The following is an 18,095-nucleotide window of genomic DNA, read 5'->3' on the forward strand; positions in this document are numbered from 1 at the left end:
AGGGCATAGGAACGGTGTTTCTCTAATGCATTTGACAACAGGATATTCTCTTTTAAAAAGAATCTCAGGATTCCATTCTTGCTGTTCCATAGTCAAGGTGTTAGGAAATGGAAATGTTACCTAAGGGGGTTCACCAAACACTCCGGGCTTCAAGAAGACTACAATTTACTGGTAGGGTGGATGGGGTATGATTGAATCGGGTCCCCAGAAAGCTATGTTGAAGTCCTAACCTCTGGTACCTGTGAATGTGATCTGATTTGGAAATAGGGCTTTTACAGATGTAATCAAGTTAAGATGAGGTCATTAGAATGGGACCTAATCCAGTATGACAGGTGTCCTTTATAAGAAGAGGAAAATGCCATATGAAGACAGAGACACCAGCAGATGCCACGTGACAGCAGAGGCAGAGGCAGGAGTGTGCGGCCTCAAGCCAAGGAAGGCCGAGGACCAACAGCCACCCCCAGAAGCTGGAAGAGGCGAGGAAGGACCTTCCCAGCCGGAGTCTCGGAGGAAGCAGGGCCCTGCCAACACCTCGATTGTGAACTTGTAGCCTCCAGAACTGGAAGAGAATAAGTTTCTGTTATTCTTTTTTTCTTTTTTTAAATCGAGTCTCGGTCTGTCGCCCAAGCTGGAGTGCAGTGGCGCGATCTCGGCTCACTGCAAGGTCCACCTCCCAGGTTCACGCCATTCTCCTGCCTCAGCCTCCAGAGTAGCTGGGACTACAGGTGCCCGCCACCGCGCTCGGCTAATTTTTTTGTATTTTTAGTAGAGATGGGGTTTCACCGTGGTCTTGATCTCCTGACCTCGTGATCCGCCCGCCTCGGCCTCCCAAAGTGCTGGGATTACAGGCATGAGCCACTGCAACCGGCCAAGTTTCTGTTATTCTAAGCCAACCCAGTTTGTGACACTTTGTGGCAGCGACATTATCAAACTAACGTAAAGGACTAAGACACACAAATGACACTGCAAAATGGACACAACAAAACCAAAACAGCTATGTAGGAAACAGCAGGAGAAACGGCAAGAGTGGAAGGAGGTGGCATATAGGAAAGTGTCAAAAAAAAAAAGGGATATAAACAACGAAAATGCAGGGCTTGAGAGAAGAGTTCCTGGTCCCTGGGGTGCTCAGAGACGGCTTCAGGGAGGAGTGGGCGAGGTGGGGAGGAGTGAATACACAATTCTTCTGTATTATTAGGGGGAGTTAAAAAAAAACAAAACCCACACACCTCAACTGAAGTAACTAGAAGAGACTGACATCTCCCTTCTGAGAGTTGCCTCCTCCGGGCAGATCAGTGGCCACCTATCTGCCTTGACGGCTGAAGGCATCATGTAGAACCTGCTGATCTCTCACAGGCTCTTGCATGAGTTTTGGAAAATACATGTATTTTTCATTTTTGTGAGCTTTGGATTTCTGGGTCACCTTGCAGGTCATGAAAAGAACAGATAAATAAGAACAGCAAAACAATTAACGATTCTAGATCAAGCCAGCGACATAACCATCTGGTTTCAATAGGAAGACTCAGAAAAAGAAAAATATCTCTGAAACTTCAGAGTAAAAATCTTCATTGAATAAAATAGCAGTTAAGGGTCTATGTGGGGGAAGGGAAAGGAATCATGAGAACCTTAACTTTTAGCATGAAATGCATCTGTTAAACAGAACCTACTAATGGTGTTATTGTAGCTAAAAACAGCGACTTGAAAATGTTGTGTACATTATTACTGTCATTATCCACCAACTGTAAGAATGCTATGTTAAAACTAACTCAAAACACCTCGAGAAAGGTAATTGCTACTAATGGATCTGAAGTGTGCAAAATTGGACATCATTACCCTGTCCTCATATTGTGGAGCTGGGGAAGCTGCCGGAGATGGCAGTTAGTAGGCTCACTCATCTTTCAATCAGGACCGAGGTTTGAGGAAAGGGCCAGGCTCGCTTTCATTCAGCAGTGCAAGAGAAATGCCATACTGCACAGTATTACAGGCAAGTGTTTACAGGACTGAGCCAAAGGCAGGAGATGGAGTTGCAGCACCACTCTCTGAACTCTCCAAATCGGTTCTGTTGTGGAGGAGGGGACCAGAGCTAGGATAGAAGCCGCCTGCCCTGAAAATCGCCTTCCAGGTGCCAATTTCTCAGATCAATAGCCACCAAACTGAGTTGTCTTGCTGACTCTGAAATTAAGGAAATAACCCAGAATCGAAGAATTATAAAAGCCAAACAGGTCACCTCAAGTCGTTTTCTGCTCCCAGACACCTAAGCGCCCCTGAGAAGAGAACTACTCAGTCTGCCCATGGTATACAGTTGCCCCCCTGCACTGGGAGGTACCCCAAGCCTCTCTTGCTGTGCAGAATCGGAAGCTCCTCCTGATGGCCAGACGTGGTGGCTCACTCCTGTAATCCCAGCACTTTGGGAGGCTGAGACAGGTAGACTGCTTGAGGTCAGGAGTTCAACACCACCCTGCCAACATGGTGAAACCCCATCTTTACTAAAAATACAAAAAACAGTCTGGCATGGTGGCGCACACCTGTAGTCTCAGCTACTTGGGAGGCTGAGGCAGGAGAATCACTTGAACCCAGGAGGCAAAGGTTGCAGTCAGCCGAGATCGCACCACTGCACTCCAGCCTGGGCGACAGAGCAAGACTCCGTCTTGGAAAAAAAGAAAAAGAAAAAGATCCTCCTGAGGCTTGGCCTAACTTCCTTCAGCACTAAGAACTGCTCTTACTGTGGGCTGAGTTCCCCATCTCCCCACCTCACACAGCCGCAAAATTTCCCTTCTCCAGTGCTAATTGATAATAATGTTTAAAATCATCAGTCTTTAAATGTTGTTCAAACTTTCAAAACTAATATCCCCATACAGCACAGCCCCTTTACATGGAAGCATCCATTTTCTGCACAGCTCTCCATTATACCCCCAAATGTTCACCCCCATCACCCACTCCCAACATGTATACACCAAAGAAATCCAAGAAGGCTGACTTTGTCCAGGAATTTCAACGTCTTTTCCCACTACAAGTCTGATGACTTAGACCAAATTTCTACCCTCCCTTCTGGCCACAATACAGGAGTACGACCAGAAGGGCCAAAAGACCAGAAATTGTATATGTAAACCCTGATAAAAAGAGCACTGCTGGCCAGGCACAGTGGCTCACGCCTGTAATCCCAACACTTTGGGAGGCCAAGACGGGCGGATCACGAGGTCAGGAGATCGAGACCATCCTGGCTAACACGGCGAAACCCCGTCTCTACCAAAAATACAAAAAATTAGCCAGGTGTGGTGGCGGGCACCTGTAGTCCCAGCTACTCCGGAGGCTGAGGCAGGAGAATGGCGTGAACCCGGGAGGCGGAGCTAGCAGTGAGCGGAGATCGCTCCACTGCACTCCAGCCTGGGCAACAGAGCGAGACTCCGTCTCAAAAAAAAAAAAAAAAATTGCCTAAATTTTAAATCTAGAATTAAAAAAAAAAAACAAAAAACAACTAGTCCTTCTCCCATGTAAGACATTTCTTCTCAGCCCCAGTGGCTCTGGTTGAGACTCCCAGCACCCTCCTAACCCTGAGATCTTGAGGCTCTGAACGAGTCACTTCGCCCCACTGAGTCACCTAGAACCTGAGAACCAGGGACCCAAATGGTCTTCTGGTTCCCCGTGTGAGGCTTCACCCTGGCAAAGGGGGACAGGAACAGACCACAAGATGGATCCATGCAGTGCCCGACAATGTGCTAGTGCAGAGGAGGGCCAGAAACACGTGCCACCAGCCCACTTGGCAAAACAGTCTGACTTTTAAGACAAATTCTTACATGAAACCCCAATATACATAACGAAATTTATTCATTTCCATATTCATGCTATTTATTTGTTTATTCAAGAATTACTTATTTAGCATTGACTACGTTCGTGTTCAAACAGTGCCCGCAAACAAAAGAGATACAATGCCTAATGAATACACTGAAAACATATGATGAATGCAGAACTTAGATTCCGATAGGGGAAGCCAGGTAATAAATATAAATATATATCATGTCAAGTATTATTTTTGTTATGAAGAAAAATTAAGTAGAAAAGGGTGATGGGGTAGGGTGCTCTTTCAAATAGCTTAGGAACCTGTGAAAGAACCAGAAGGAAGGGAGCTATCTAGGGAAGAGCCTTCCAGACAGAGGGAAAAAAAAGTGCAAAGGCCATGAGCAGGAAGCGTGCTAAGGGAATTGAGGAACAGCAAAAGAGACAGATGCCTGGAGCGCAGGGAGGGAGGATGGGATACGGGTGACATCACAGAGGTGAGCAGGAGCCAGATGGTTGGACTTTATAACCTCTGTGAGGACCTGGGATTTTATTCTGAGGGAGATAACAAGCCACTGGAAGGTTTGAGCAGAGGAGGAATAAGGTCTGACCTGTTTTAAAAGGGTCACGATGACTGCTGTGTGGACAATAGACAACACAGGGACAAGGAAGGGAATGGGGAGACGAACTGGAAAGCCACGGCCAAAAGCCAGGTGCAGGACACCCGAGGATGGGCTTGGGGGATAGTCAGGGAAAGGAGGAGTCAGATCCAGGCATACACTGAAAGGGGGGCCACCAGGATTTGCTTATAGGTGGAATGTGGGGAATGACAAGAGGGGAATCTGCTGGGCGCAGTGGCTCACACCTGTAATCCCAGCACTTTGGGAGGTTGAGGCAGGTGGATCACCTGAGGTCAGGAGTTCAAGACCAGACTGGCCAACATGACAAAACCCTGTCTCCACTAAAAATACAAAAATTAGCCAGGCATTGTGGCAGACACCTGTAATCCCAGCTACTCGGGAGGCTGAGGTGGGAGAATCGCTCGAACCCAGGAGGCAGAGGTTGCAGTGAGCCGAGATCTCACCATTGCACTCCAGCCTGAGCAACAAAAGGGAAACTCTGTCTCAAGAAAATAAATAAATAAATAAGAGGAGAATCAAGCACAACTCTGGCTGGAATTACCAGAAGAATTGGCAAAGCAGATAGACCCAAAGCTCCAGTCTTGCCCATCACCAGCTTTGTGACCTTGTGCAACATGTTCAACCTCTCCGAGTCTTCTTCATCTCAAAAGTGAGATAGCTGGACTAACGATGTCTAAAGTTCCTACGAACTCTGATACTTTTCACTTCATTTTTGCCACAGAGTAAGATTACACAGCAGATCATTTTTTTAAATACGTGGGTATTACATCAGTGTTCTTCACGCTCAAATATTTCTCTTGGAAAACATCCATACTGTCCTTATCCATTTCCATTTTTCTTCTTCAGTTTTGTTGTTGTTGTTGTTTGTTTGTTTGTTTGAGACGAAGTCTCACTGTCACCCAGGCTGGAGTGCAGTGGAGGGATCTCAGCTCACTACAACCTCTGCCTCCCAGGTTCAAGTGATTCTCCTGCCTCAGCCTCCCAAGCAGCTGGGACTACAGGTGTGTGCCACCACGCCCGGCTAATTTTTGTATTTTTTTTTTTTAGTAGAGATGGGTTTCACCATATTGGCCAGGCTGATCTTGAAGTCCTGACCTCGTGATCCACCCACCTTGGCCTCCCAAAATTCTGAGTTTACAGACGTGAGCCACCCCGCCCGGCCTCTTCTTCAATTTTTAACTAATCCAGCTCTGCCAGATCTCCAGTTGCCAAACGCTTTGCCCATGACTGGAACAGTTCTTTAATCACTACTGACAACTTTATGAAAGCTTGGGTCTTCTGCAAGATTTGCAATTTTACTTTTTCATCCATTTACATTTTATTTGTCTTAGTGTTGTCAAATGTTTCCCACACGCTGAAATTATCTGAGAGCCAAAGATGTAAAAGATATTGACCCTATGGGCAGGGTTAAAACTCTAGTGTGAAGCAGGGAGAGATGTTCAAGTAGGGACTGATTTTATAAGTGGTCACTTGTTAGAATGACTTTTCCTTCCATGGGCAAGTGGGGACTCGGATAATGAATACTTAGAGAATAAAGGATCCTTAAGCCAATCAAACAGTCAGCTTCAAAAAGTTTCCCATAATTGGTCTGAAATGACTTTTAGAAGATAGACATTGGTGTTTCAATATCTAGTGCCAAATATGGTTGTACATATTATTATAATTATAAATGCTATTCAGTAAGTCTCAAAGGAGAAAATGTTTTGTATAACCTGTTCCTAGACTTATCATATTTATTACATAGGTACAGAGATAATAAGGAAGAAGAAAAATGTGTAAATGTGTATTTCCCATTTTTCTTTAGAAACAGATTCATTTTTCTTCTTTCTCTCTCTCTCTCTCTTTTTTTTTTTTTTTCTGGAGACAGGGTCTCACTCTGTCACCCAGGCTGGAGTGCAGTGGCATGATCTCGGCTCACTGCAACCTCTGCCTCCTGGGTTCAAGTGATTCTCATGCCTCAGCCTCCCAAGTAGCTGGAATTACAGCTGCCCGCCACCACGTCCAGCTGATTTTTTTGTATTTTAAGTAGAGATGAGGTTTCGCCATGTTGGCCAAGCTGGTCTTGAACTCCTGACCTCAAGTGATCTGCCCGCCTCAGCCTCCCAAAGTGCTCAGATTACAGGTGTGAGCCACCACGTGCAGCCTCTTCTCTTTAAATTTGGCCATAGCCCAGTATCATTAAACAGCCCTGTGACCACTCAAGGCTGGCACAGACCTTGACTTGTTGCCCACTACAGGCCATGAGAAGGTCCCAGGCAAGTACTGTGCTCTCTAGAATGAGGGAGACTGGGGGAGCCAAGAGAGGTAAGCTGATGAGAACAAAGAAAGACAGGAGACCAGAAATTGACCATGTCGGTCCTGGTGAGGCCCTCTGTGCAGTGTACCATTCCACTTGAGTTTCACTGTACAGATCGTATGGAGAAGCCACTCCAGGCCCCAGGCTGAGAAGATGCCCCTCGAGAGACCCCGCTGGTCTTTGTATCACTTCTGTTGAAGGAACTGAAAAGGAAAGGTGGCAGTTCTCCTGCTCCTGTCCTGGGATGAGTTAAAGAATCATACTGACACCATTTCCATTTGCTGGCTTAAGTTTTCAAGAAAAAGAGAAAACTATGTGTGAGGAAATAGGATATGGGACTTTAAGAATGAAAATACACAAAGTTTTACATAGAAGCCAGAGGAATGAGCTAGGCAGAGCGAAACATAAAGGGAGATGGTACATCCTTACGCCTTCAGTTTCACATGTCACAGGGAAGGAGCATATGGTTAGTTCTATGGGACTCATCCTGACAAGAGGAAAACCCTTCAAAACCTGCATCCTGGCCGGGTGTGGTGGCTCACGCCTGTAATCCCAGCACTTTGGGAGGCCGAGGCGGGCAGATCACCAGGTCAGGAGATTGAGACCACGGTGAAACCCCGTCTCTACTAAAAATACAAAAAATTAGCCAGGCGTGGTGGCGGGCGCCTGTAGTCCCAGCTACTCGGAGAGGCTAATGCAGGAGAATGGCATGAACCCGGGAGGCAGAGCTTGCAGTGAGCCGAGATCGTGCCACCGCACTACAGCCTGGGCGACAGATGGAGACTCCATCTCAAAAAAAAAAAAAAACAAACCTGCATCCTTCTTATGGGAGTGCATGTGAAAGACAGCAGATTAGCAATTACTTCTCTTACTTAGATCTGGCACCAACTGGCCACTGAACAGTCAAATTAGCTCAGAGGTGGAAATATGATGTAAATAACGTGCCTCTACTTCCCTAACCCACCACACACACCCACATGCACACGTCCCACGACAGACACTGCTAAGTGATATTGATACTGTAAGTTCCATGTGGCCTGGAAGTATCAGCATTTGGTATAGTGCCTACTACCTACTAAGTGCTTTGTACTCTTTGAATGAATGGACCACTGAGCTCTTCCCCACTGAGCCTAGGTGCTGCTGTAGAGTCCTTCTCAACACAGCAGTTGAGTTCCAAGCATTCTACAACCAATCAAGTAGAGGTGGCATGCAAATCGAAACCTACTTACCATTCTTTCCCAATTAGCTAAATCATAACATTCTCCCTTTAAGTGACGCAATTTGTATCTCGAAATATAAGTAGATTCCTGGGTTACCTTGAGCTCCACTATGACATCCAGGTTAATTTGACGCAATTGTTTTCACCATAAGGCATACAACTTCACATATTTGTAAACAAATTCTGTTGGAAACATAAAGCCTACATAATGGATGCTCTCATCATTCCCTATTTATCAATGCTGCTTGCATATATTTAATAATGATGTTTTTCTCTAATTACTGTGTTTGGAATATATTTTAAGGGTTTTTTTGATAATTCAGGTAGACATAATGCTTACCAATATGTCCAGCTTCTTTCCTTCCTGGACATACAGAGGATCGCATTTTCCTGATCCCTGGCAATTAAGTGAGGCCATGCACCTAGTTTCAACAAAACTGTGTCACTTCCAAAGTGAAGCACTTAAGAGAATGCTTAATTTTCTATACTCTCATCACCTGCTATGGTAATCTCAAAAATCACGCCTTAAGATCAAGGTGCCATGAAATCCAAGCCGACTGGATCGTCAAGCCACACTCTCCATTGAAGGAGAGGTGCCTGAATGAGAAATAAACTTGATTATATAAAGGCACTAAAATTTGGGTGTTGTTACCATAGCATTACCTAGCTTATCCTAATAACAGTAATGAATGAGGTCTGCCAGTTGTAATGGAGTACCTGTCTCCTGACCTCAGCCAAGAGTAATTTAGGAGTGGTGACTAGATTCTCAGAAGTTACAGGATCAAGTCAGTTGATGAAAAAGCACGTCGACTGGTACAAAACAGAGGTGGAAATGGAGAGGGCACGGCACATAGGAGACATGAGCTGGTAAGAACAAGAAAACATGGACAGAGAAACTCATTACTGGGAAGTTTATAGTAATTACTGGAAGGCCAGTGGGATCTGTCCTTACCTTAGACACTAGAACACTGGTGCCATCTAATTGAATCCCTAGCCTTTACTCCTAACTCTTCTCCACTCCTCTACTCTGTGTTCTGATACCTCCCTCCTGCCCAGCCATGGGCACCATCTCCCTTCCACTGAGTGAAAAGGAGCTAGGCAGAACACTCAGCTGAACGGAGTTGGAGTTTTTGACACTGTACTTTTCAAAGAACTGGTCCCATAAAGCCAGAGCAAACTGGAAACTTATTTCACATACCAGTTGGGCAAATACACAGCAAGAGTCTTAAGCTTAAATCCCAATTTGGTCTAGTAATAAAGACTGTAGATGTGGCCAGGCACAGTGGCTCATGCCTGTAATCTCAGCACTTTGGGAGGCTGAGGCAAGCAGATCACCTGACGTCAGGAGTTCAATACCAGCCGGGCCAACATGGTGAAACCCATCTCTACTAATAATAAAAAATTAGCTGGGTGTGGTGGCACGCACCTGTAATCCCAGCTACTTAGGAGGCTGAGGCACAAGAATCACTGGAATCTGGGAGGCAGAGGTTGCAGTGAGCCGAGATGGCGCCACTGCACTCCAGTCTGGGCAACAGAGCAAGACTCTCTCAAAAAAAAAGATTTTGCATGAATCTCAGACTGTTTCCCAAAGACAGGTTCTGGGAAAGGTGATAGTAGCATTACCTGTAAGAGCAAAAATTGAAAATGGTCTCAGTGATGAGCAAAAGAGGAGTCATTGAAAAACAAACAACAAAAACAGAGGACACCCATGTAATAGAACACTAGGTAAAGCAAAATGATATTTTCAAAGAATGTTTAGTGGCACACGGAAATGTTTGTCATAATGTTAGGTGAATAAAAAGATGCAAAATTGGCTGGGCATGGTGGCTCATGCCTATAATCCCAGCACTTTGGGAGGCCAAGGCAGGCAGATCACCTGAGGTCAGGAGTTCGAGACCAGCCTGACCAACATGGAGAAACCCCATCTCTACTAAAAATACAAAATTAGCCAGGCAAGGTGGCACATGCTGTAATCCCAGCTATTCGGGAGGCTGAGGCAGGAGAATCGCTTGAACCCAGGATCTGGAGGTTGTGGTGAGCCAAGATCGCACCATTGCACTCCAGCCTGGGCAACAAGAGCAAGAACAAAACTCCGTCTCAAAAAAAAAAAAAAAAAGATGCAAAATTTTCTATACAGAGTAATTTCAATTTTATATAATAATATATAATATGCATAAAAAAGACTAAAAGAAAATAGATTTAAAGTGTTACCAACACTTATCTTTGAGTGGTGAGTTATGGTGATTTTTGTTTCTTCTTTGAAAGTTTCTACATTTTTCAAATTCTCTTTAGTTAATATGTATTATTTTAAATTAGAGAAAGCATTTTTATTTTAAGCAAAATACATTTGTAATGAGGCTTCAGTGATCTTAATTATCCCAGAGTATGTCCTGGGTTAAGGAAGGCTTTGGCTCAAGCATCTATACCTTCTAAACGCAATTCAGGCAATGGTCATTAATGTTCAGTACAATGGCTCTATTGAGGGGATGTTTTATTTTTATATTTCTCAGTTGATATATTATTAATAAAATAAAATATTATTATAACACTATTTAGAGCCTCGTTGTTAAATTATTTATAAAACCTTTTGGTAATATAAAGCTATCCTCAAGTTGACTCATTCGAAATCCTGAGGAGAAGAAAACCATGGGGGATTCTTGAAATAATTCTGCACGGCTGGGAGGAAGGTGCTGGACTCTCTGGGGTTTGGGTACGTCCTACACTTGCGCCTTTGTCAGAAGAAACACAGCCAGGGTGCGGACCGTGCTTGGGGAAGAGCCAGGCCCCACATTCCAGTCCCAAGAAACAGCTCCTGCACTACCAGAGAGAAGAGACCAGCAGAGAAAGCCCTGGAGTCCAAACATCCACACAGCCATGACACCCGCTCTACTGCCCAAGTCACCTCAGAGCTGGGAGGAGTCTCAGATGGTGTCAAGTTTCCAGGATCGCCAAAGGAACGGAGAGATCGCAAAGGTCAGTTTCAGACGGGAAAATCCTAAGATGAATCTTGGAGGGAATACTAGCTTTCACTACCGAGGCTTCCAAATAAGTTACAGATCCCAGGCACAAAACAAGGACATCTTTATCCTCTCCTCTCCCCGCTCATCCTGAAACTGACTTGGAGATCCCTTTCTTCGGGCTGCAGCCTGGCTTGCTGAAGACCTAAGGCAATGACCAGCAGTCAGCCAGTCCACAAATGCCAAACAGCCAGCATACACCAGACGCTGCCACGGCACTCACAAAGTTTTGTGGTAACAAAGCAGAAAAGGCATACAGTCGAGTGCTACTCAAACCTTTAGTGTGCCCACACATTACCAGGGGGTCTTGTTAAAAATGCAAATTCTGTTTCTATAGACCTGGGATAGGGACTGAGATTCTCTCAAGCTGTCAGATGATGTTGATGTTTCTGGTACATGGGCAATGTTTTAAGTATCAAAGGTCCAGTGGATGAAATATATACAAAATATATAGAATAATATATATAAAATATACAAAAATAAGCTCCTGAATACTTACAGTGTGCCAAGCACCAAGCATGTCACATGGAGTCTGTCCATGAGTTTCTCCCAGCCTTGATCTTAGTGACACATGTCTGTAAGGACTGAAGCCACTAGGACAGATACGGGTTGCCTAGGGTCAAATCTGCGCCCACACGTGGATGAGCCACAGTTAGACCAGTGGGCACAGTAATCTTCCACTACACGTCAACCCCGCCTTTGGGCTCTCAACACAAAGACAATGGTTCAGTAACCTCAGGAAGTGATGCTTAATCCACAGGAATATAAGTATTACAAATGGCGCTTTGGACTAGACATCTTTTTTTTTTCTTTTTAGAAAGAGAGTCTCACTATGTTGCCCAGGCTGGTCTCAAACTACTGGGCTCAAAGGATCCTCCCACCTTGGCCTTCCAAAGTGTTGCAATTATGGATGTGAGTCACCACACCTGGTCTAGACTAGGTAACTTCTCAGGTCTCTTTCATTCCGAGATTCTAGGAGCCAATGAACACAATAGGTGCAGAAACCTACAAAAGGCCATTAGCCAACTTCTGGCCAAGCGAAAACATTTTAAAAGCATAGACAGGCAGAGGATATTAGTAACGGTTGCAATATTCATTCTTCACATTAGAGACTTTCCTCTGTTCACACTGAGAGTGAAGCACTCAGAGAGTGTGTTAACTCTCGGGGGAATAAAGGAGAAAGGCTTCTCTATAAGCAGAATCTCAGGCCCTATCCCAGATTTACTGAAACAGAATTCCATATTCTTATATTTTTATTTTTATAAATGGGGTCTTGGCTGGGCACAGTGGCTCATGCCTGTAATCCAAGCATTTAGGGAGGCCAAGGCAGGCAGATCACTTGAGGCCAGGAGTTCAAGACTTGCCTGGCCCAGATGGCAAAACCCCTTCTCTACTAAAAATACAAAAATTAGCTGAGGGTGGTGGTGCACACCTATAATCCCAGCTACTCAGGAGGCTGAGGCATGAGAATCACTTGAACCTAGGAGGTGGAGGTTGCAGTAAGCCAAGATTGTGCCACTGTACTCTAGTAGCCTGGGTGACCGAGCGAGACTCTGTCTCACAAATAAATAAATAAAATAAATAAATAAGTAAATGGGTCTTGCTCTGTCACCCAGGATGGAGTGCAGTGGTGCAATCATAGCTCACTGCAGCCTGGAACTTCTGGGCTCAAGCAATCCTCTCACCTCAGCCTCCAGAGCAGCTGGGACTACAGGCATGCACCACCATGACCAGCTACAGAATTTGCATTTTTAACAAATCTCCAGACGACGTGAGAAGCACTGGACTATATGCCTTTCCTGCCTTGTTTATCACTGCATCCCCAGAACCTTGACAATGCTTGGCATATACTAGTTGCCCACTATTTATCGACTGGCTGACTGTTGTCCACTGTCTACAATGAGTAATGTGTAATTTATAGCGAAATTTCACATGAACTTTTTATTTTTGGAGCAACACAATTGTTGACCTCAACAGCTAGAAGTCCTAGGGCACCAAATGGCCTTGACATTCCTTCTGGTGGGCCTTGTCATATTAGGCTATCTCTGCTTTCTCCTAGAACCCCACTAAAATAATAAGCAAAGAAATATACAAAAGACACTGAAAACAGGAAAGGAGAAGACAGCAGACAACAGATGTCTCCAAATATTTGGAGGATGGAAAGTGGATATATGATAACTGGCTTAGCAGAGTGGAAAAAACACGAACCCTAAGAGCCTGTAGAGGGGGCGCCCCTGACATGGGATTGTGTCACAGTAGAGAGCCCCAGAAAGGCTCAGGGACCTTCCTCAGGAGGCAGGGTGAGGGTGGAGTGTGAAGAAGAGGATTGGCTGATTCCCCACCCTCCCTGTGGCAGTCAGGAGACCATTCCTCCCAACCCAGCACACCCTGGGAGGGTGATTCTTTGCATAATTAGATCAGAGAGTCTCTGGTAGAGACACCAGAAAGTTGTTTTACTAAAATGATGACATTTGGTGAACATTTAAACTGCCTCTGCCTCCTCCTCTGCCTCCAGAACACTGACAGCCAGGTTTATATATCCTAAGGAGACTGGCTGAGCCTTCTCAGAAGAAACTGACCTAAGAGAAACAACCAGCAGATGCTGACCTGTGGTGAGTTCCCAGCAAGATGACCTGGCCCCTGTCAATCACCCTTCAGTGAAGCCTACCAAAGACAGACTTCCCCCACACACAGAGCCTCCAATCAACCTCGAACAGCTTCAGTCTTAATGTGAACACATTAGGGGAAAGTCTCTGCCATGAAATATAGAGACCAAAGCAAATAAACCAGGGAAAAAGGGAAACTCAGAGGGTGTGGCAGATTGCATTTTCCAAAAACAGCCACAATACTTCTGCTTCTTTTCTTTAAAACATTGTCCCTTCTCCCATTAAAAGCTGGAGTTTATCTTCTTTTCCCTTGAATCTAGGTGGGACTTCAACTAACAGAGTCACACCACCCAATATGGTTGCCAGTGGCCATTAGGCACATGTGGCTGTTGAATAAGTGAAAAGTTGCTATTACAGCTGAAGACCTGAAATAATCATTTTATTCAATTCTAAATAATTTAAATTTTAAAACTGAAGCAATGTAAAGTGTTTTTCTTTTAGCTTTATTGTTTTGGCAGGACTATATTTCACATTAACTACTGGAAATTCAGCATCTGAAAAAAAGAATTTAGCGGCCTGGCACGGTGGCTCACGCCTGTAATCCCAGCACTTTGGGAGGCTGACACGGGCAGATCATGAGGTCAGGAGATCGAGACCATCCTGGCAAACACAGTGAAACCCTGTCTCTACCAAAAATACAAAAAAATTAGCTGGGCGTGGTGGTGGGCGCCTGTAGTCTCAGCTACTCGGGAGGCTGAGGCAGGAGAATGGTGTGAACCTGGGAGGCGGAGCTTACAGTGAGCAGAGATCGCGCCACTGCACTCCAGCCTGGGCGACAGAGCGAGACTCCATCTCAAAAATAAAAAGAATTTAGTATCTGAATTGAGCTGTGTTGTAAGTATGAAACTTACACTGGACTTTGAAGACAGTATGAGAAAAGAATGTGAACTATCTCATTAACCATTTTCTATTCATTACATATTTAAGTGATATTAAGTTGAATAAAATATATTATAAAATTAACTTTATTTCTTTTTATATTTTTAATGTGGCCACTAGAAAGCTTGAAATTGCACATGTGGCTCACGATATATTTTATTTATTTATTTTATTTATTTTTTTGAGATGTAGTCTCGCTCTGTTGCCCAGGCTGGAGTGCAGTGGTGCCATCTTGGCTCACTGCAACCTCTGCCTCCCAGGTTCAAGTGGTTCTCCTGCCTCAGCCTCCCAAGTAGCTGGGATTACAGGTGTGCACCCCCACACCCAGCTAATTTTTGTATTTTTAGTAGAGACAGGGTTTCACCATGTTGACTAGGCTGGTCTTGAACTCCTGACCTCAGGTGATTCACCTCTCTTGGCTTCCCAAAGTGCTAGGATTACAGGTGTGAGCCACTGAGCCTGGCCACAGTATATTTTAATTAGACAGCACTGCAATACAGAAAAAGGGAAATGGCAGTTATGTGATTTCTGCAGCTAGGTCATACAAAGAATGCAGCTTTCACTCGAATCTTGCTTTCCTGGGATACACATCTTAGGAGCCCTGAATCATCAGATTAGAAGTCTGATTCCCATGAAGCTTCCATGCTTTAGGGACCACATGTTGCTAGAGACAGATGCCCCAGCTGTTTGAATTTGTCCAAACCAAACACCAGACGTGAGTGAAGAAGACTTCAGGTGATTCCAGCCCTACCTGACACTGAATAGATCAAAGATGAGCTGAACCTGCAGAGCCCCGCTCAGGTTGAAAGTTCATGAACAAAATAAATGATATTGTAAGCCACGAAGGGGAGGGGAGAAATTTGTTACACAGCACTTGATAACCACAATAGGGGGATTCATGCTGGAAATGGAAAAAATAAAAACTAAAATTGTGGTTTCTCTCTCCTTAAAAGGATTAAAAAATTACATTATAAAACAAGAATAAGATGCTATAAAATTGGTATATTCAAAGAAAAGAAAAGAATTATTGAAATTAAAAAGATGACTGCTGAAAGAAAACGTTATAGAAAAACTGGAAGACGAAGAAATTTCCAAGAAATAATAAAAGGAGCAGAGATAAAAAAACAGAAAAGAAAAAAAGTTAAAGATCACTCAAACAGGCTCAAACTTAGCTAATAGAAATGCTCAAAAAAAAGCAAACATAAGAAGTAATACAATAAACAGTCTCTAGGCTGAAGAACAGGAGTTTCCAGGTTGAAAGTTCCTACTAAGGGCTCATGATTGGGAAATTTAGAATAACGAGCATTGAGAACAAATACTAGAAGCTTTCAAAGAGGAAAAAAATAAAGGGTTGGCCAAAGGGTCAGAAATAGAAATAGAATCCAAGATAATTGCCTTTAAAATTCTGAGGAAAATAGTTATAGTTTAAATGCTATACCAAGCCAATCTATCAAATCTGAAGGAAGTATATGCATTTAGGCAAAAGACACAAGCAAAAATGTATTTCCTATGCACCCTTATTCAAGAATTTACTAGAACGTAGAAGACGAAGGCGTGGAACACCAAAATTCAAGAATTCCCAGCATGATGTTGAAGCAAAGTCTCAGGACAGTGGCTGAGCTTCTGCAGCCAGGCTGAAGATGCCCCCAAGTTGAACCTCACCCTGTAGCTGCTGGTCTGGGGGCGCTCAGCTTGAAGCAGGGACTGCAGTGCTCAATGGAGATGACTAATGCAAAGCCTAAGAAAGAAGCAGTTTCTTAGCCAGGGAGTTAATGAAGAAGAATGGGAAATTAACATCAAAACCAAACCTTAGGGCCCTGCATGGTAGCTTACACCTGTAATTCCAGCCCTTTGGGAGGTGAAAAGATCATTTGAGGCCAGGAGTTTGAGACTAGCCTAGGCAATGTAGTGAGGCCTTGTCCCTGCCAAAAAAATATTTTATTTTTTGTAAATTAGCTGGGTGTGGTGGTACATGCCCATAGTCCTAGCTACTTGGGAGGCCCAGGAGGGAGGATCGCTTGAACCCAAGAGCTTGAGGTTACCACTACATTCCAGGCTAGGTGACAGAGTAAGATCCTGTCTCTAAAAAAAATACACACTAAAATAAAAACCCAAACCACATATAGTTATTTCTAGGTATGTATACTTACGCTTAAATTACTTATTCATTAAACGGCATCCAGTTCCTTCCATCATGTGGACTCAAGTATTCTCGGCTAATCCTTTGCATTGACTTTATCCTAAAAAAGGTAAAAAGACTGTTTCCAGACACTGTAAGCAGAGGTACCTGGACCGGGCAGTCACAGTGGACATTTGTGTTCAGATTCACAAGTGACTAGGCCACGGTTCACACACAGGTACATGAACAAGGCCTGTTCCTGTTTGTATTTCTCACATTCCATAAGCAAATGCTCACGTGGTAGTATGGCCCTAGTAGTACAACCAAACAATGCAGACCCATATTCAGTCATCATTTAAGTGAAGCTACATGATCAATCTGTGTGAGTTCTCAGTCCTCTGTCTGCAAGGGTGTGGGCTCTTCTGGCTCATTACTGTGGCATTCTGGAAGCTTAAGGAGGTGTGGTCCTGCCCACCGCCCTCTTTAAGACTTTGCACCTTATTGTCATCTGCTGCTGCTTAGATACGACTGCATTTCTCCCTGCTGCTTTGGTTGGTTTGTGAGACAAGCAGGGTAGAGATGGGGATGGTGCATCAGGAAGAAAGGAAGAATCAACAACCTCCTCTGCTTTTGTAAAGAAAACAACTTCTGAGCAGAGGGCCACCTGGAAGATTCTTCCCCACCTTACTCCTTACTCATCACACTAGTGACTTCTTCTGTCACTGTAGTAAGCACCTTTAAAAAAAACTCTAAAAGAACTAAAAATGTTCACTCTGACCCTCACTTGAACTTAGTCCATAACTGTCTGCCTGATCCCTTTTGATAAGCCTGAATTGCCCAACCAATGGCTGCTAAACCACAAGAATGATCACTCCTGCTTCTGAGAACAATCTCTGACCAACTAGTCCCCAAAACAGCTGAGCTTCAGCTGGCTCTTCCTACTCTGACTCTATAGAAATACTACCCTTCCTCCCCAAGACAGAACATCCTTTAAAGTCTTCTCATGCTGTAGCATTCAGAACAAAGGTTTATGCTAATGATGCTCTGGCTGATTATCTTCTACAGTTTTTGATGCCAAGACACTAATCACTGCCTGGACCCACTGCTGAACAGCTTAGCCACTCTGATGAGGATAGAGAATGCAAGAGACCCCCAAGTCTCTTCTGGAGGTCCCAGGGACTGCACAGTAAAGCCCTGCCCCCAACTAGTACTTGGCTCCCTTTGCATTGAAGTACCACCTAAGCCTTTGTTCTTCCTCTTAATTATCCTTCGTGAAAAACTTTCATTCCATTTGTTTCTTAACTCAGGGCTCTCAGCAACAATATGGGGGTGTATTGTCGAGATTCTGAGGGCCAATCGTGAGCCATTCAATGAAATGCCAAGTCTTTTTCTGGCTTCTTACATGTACAAACATGATGCCAATAGCACCAAATATTTGAAGCTTTGATGGAATTTTACCAAGAACAATTTAGAACTTCAGTGGCCAC

The 18,095-nt window shown here is 44.2% G+C and overlaps 1 protein-coding gene across 2 annotated transcripts in view; it reads right to left on the bottom strand.

Annotated features, from left to right (window-relative positions):
* RPS6KC1 (ribosomal protein S6 kinase C1) overlaps positions 1-18,095 on the bottom strand; it is a 328,215-nt gene that overhangs the window by 67,357 nt on the left and 242,763 nt on the right. Inside the window, exon 15 of one of the 2 annotated variants that reach the window (XR_008509987.2) lies at positions 16,640-16,729. Coding sequence is in view for 1 of the 2 variants with exons in the window: in XM_054520581.2 (XP_054376556.1) it covers positions 16,706-16,729 (24 nt within the window). In the remaining variant the exon portion in view is untranslated. Of the gene's footprint in view, positions 1-16,623; positions 16,730-18,095 lie in introns of those variants that run through there. The other variant, XM_054520581.2, reaches the window with a different exon arrangement.

The sequence above is a fragment of the Pongo abelii genome, chromosome 1 (assembly GCF_028885655.2).
Source record: "Pongo abelii isolate AG06213 chromosome 1, NHGRI_mPonAbe1-v2.0_pri, whole genome shotgun sequence".
In the NCBI taxonomy this organism is placed as follows: domain Eukaryota; kingdom Metazoa; phylum Chordata; class Mammalia; order Primates; family Hominidae; genus Pongo; species Pongo abelii.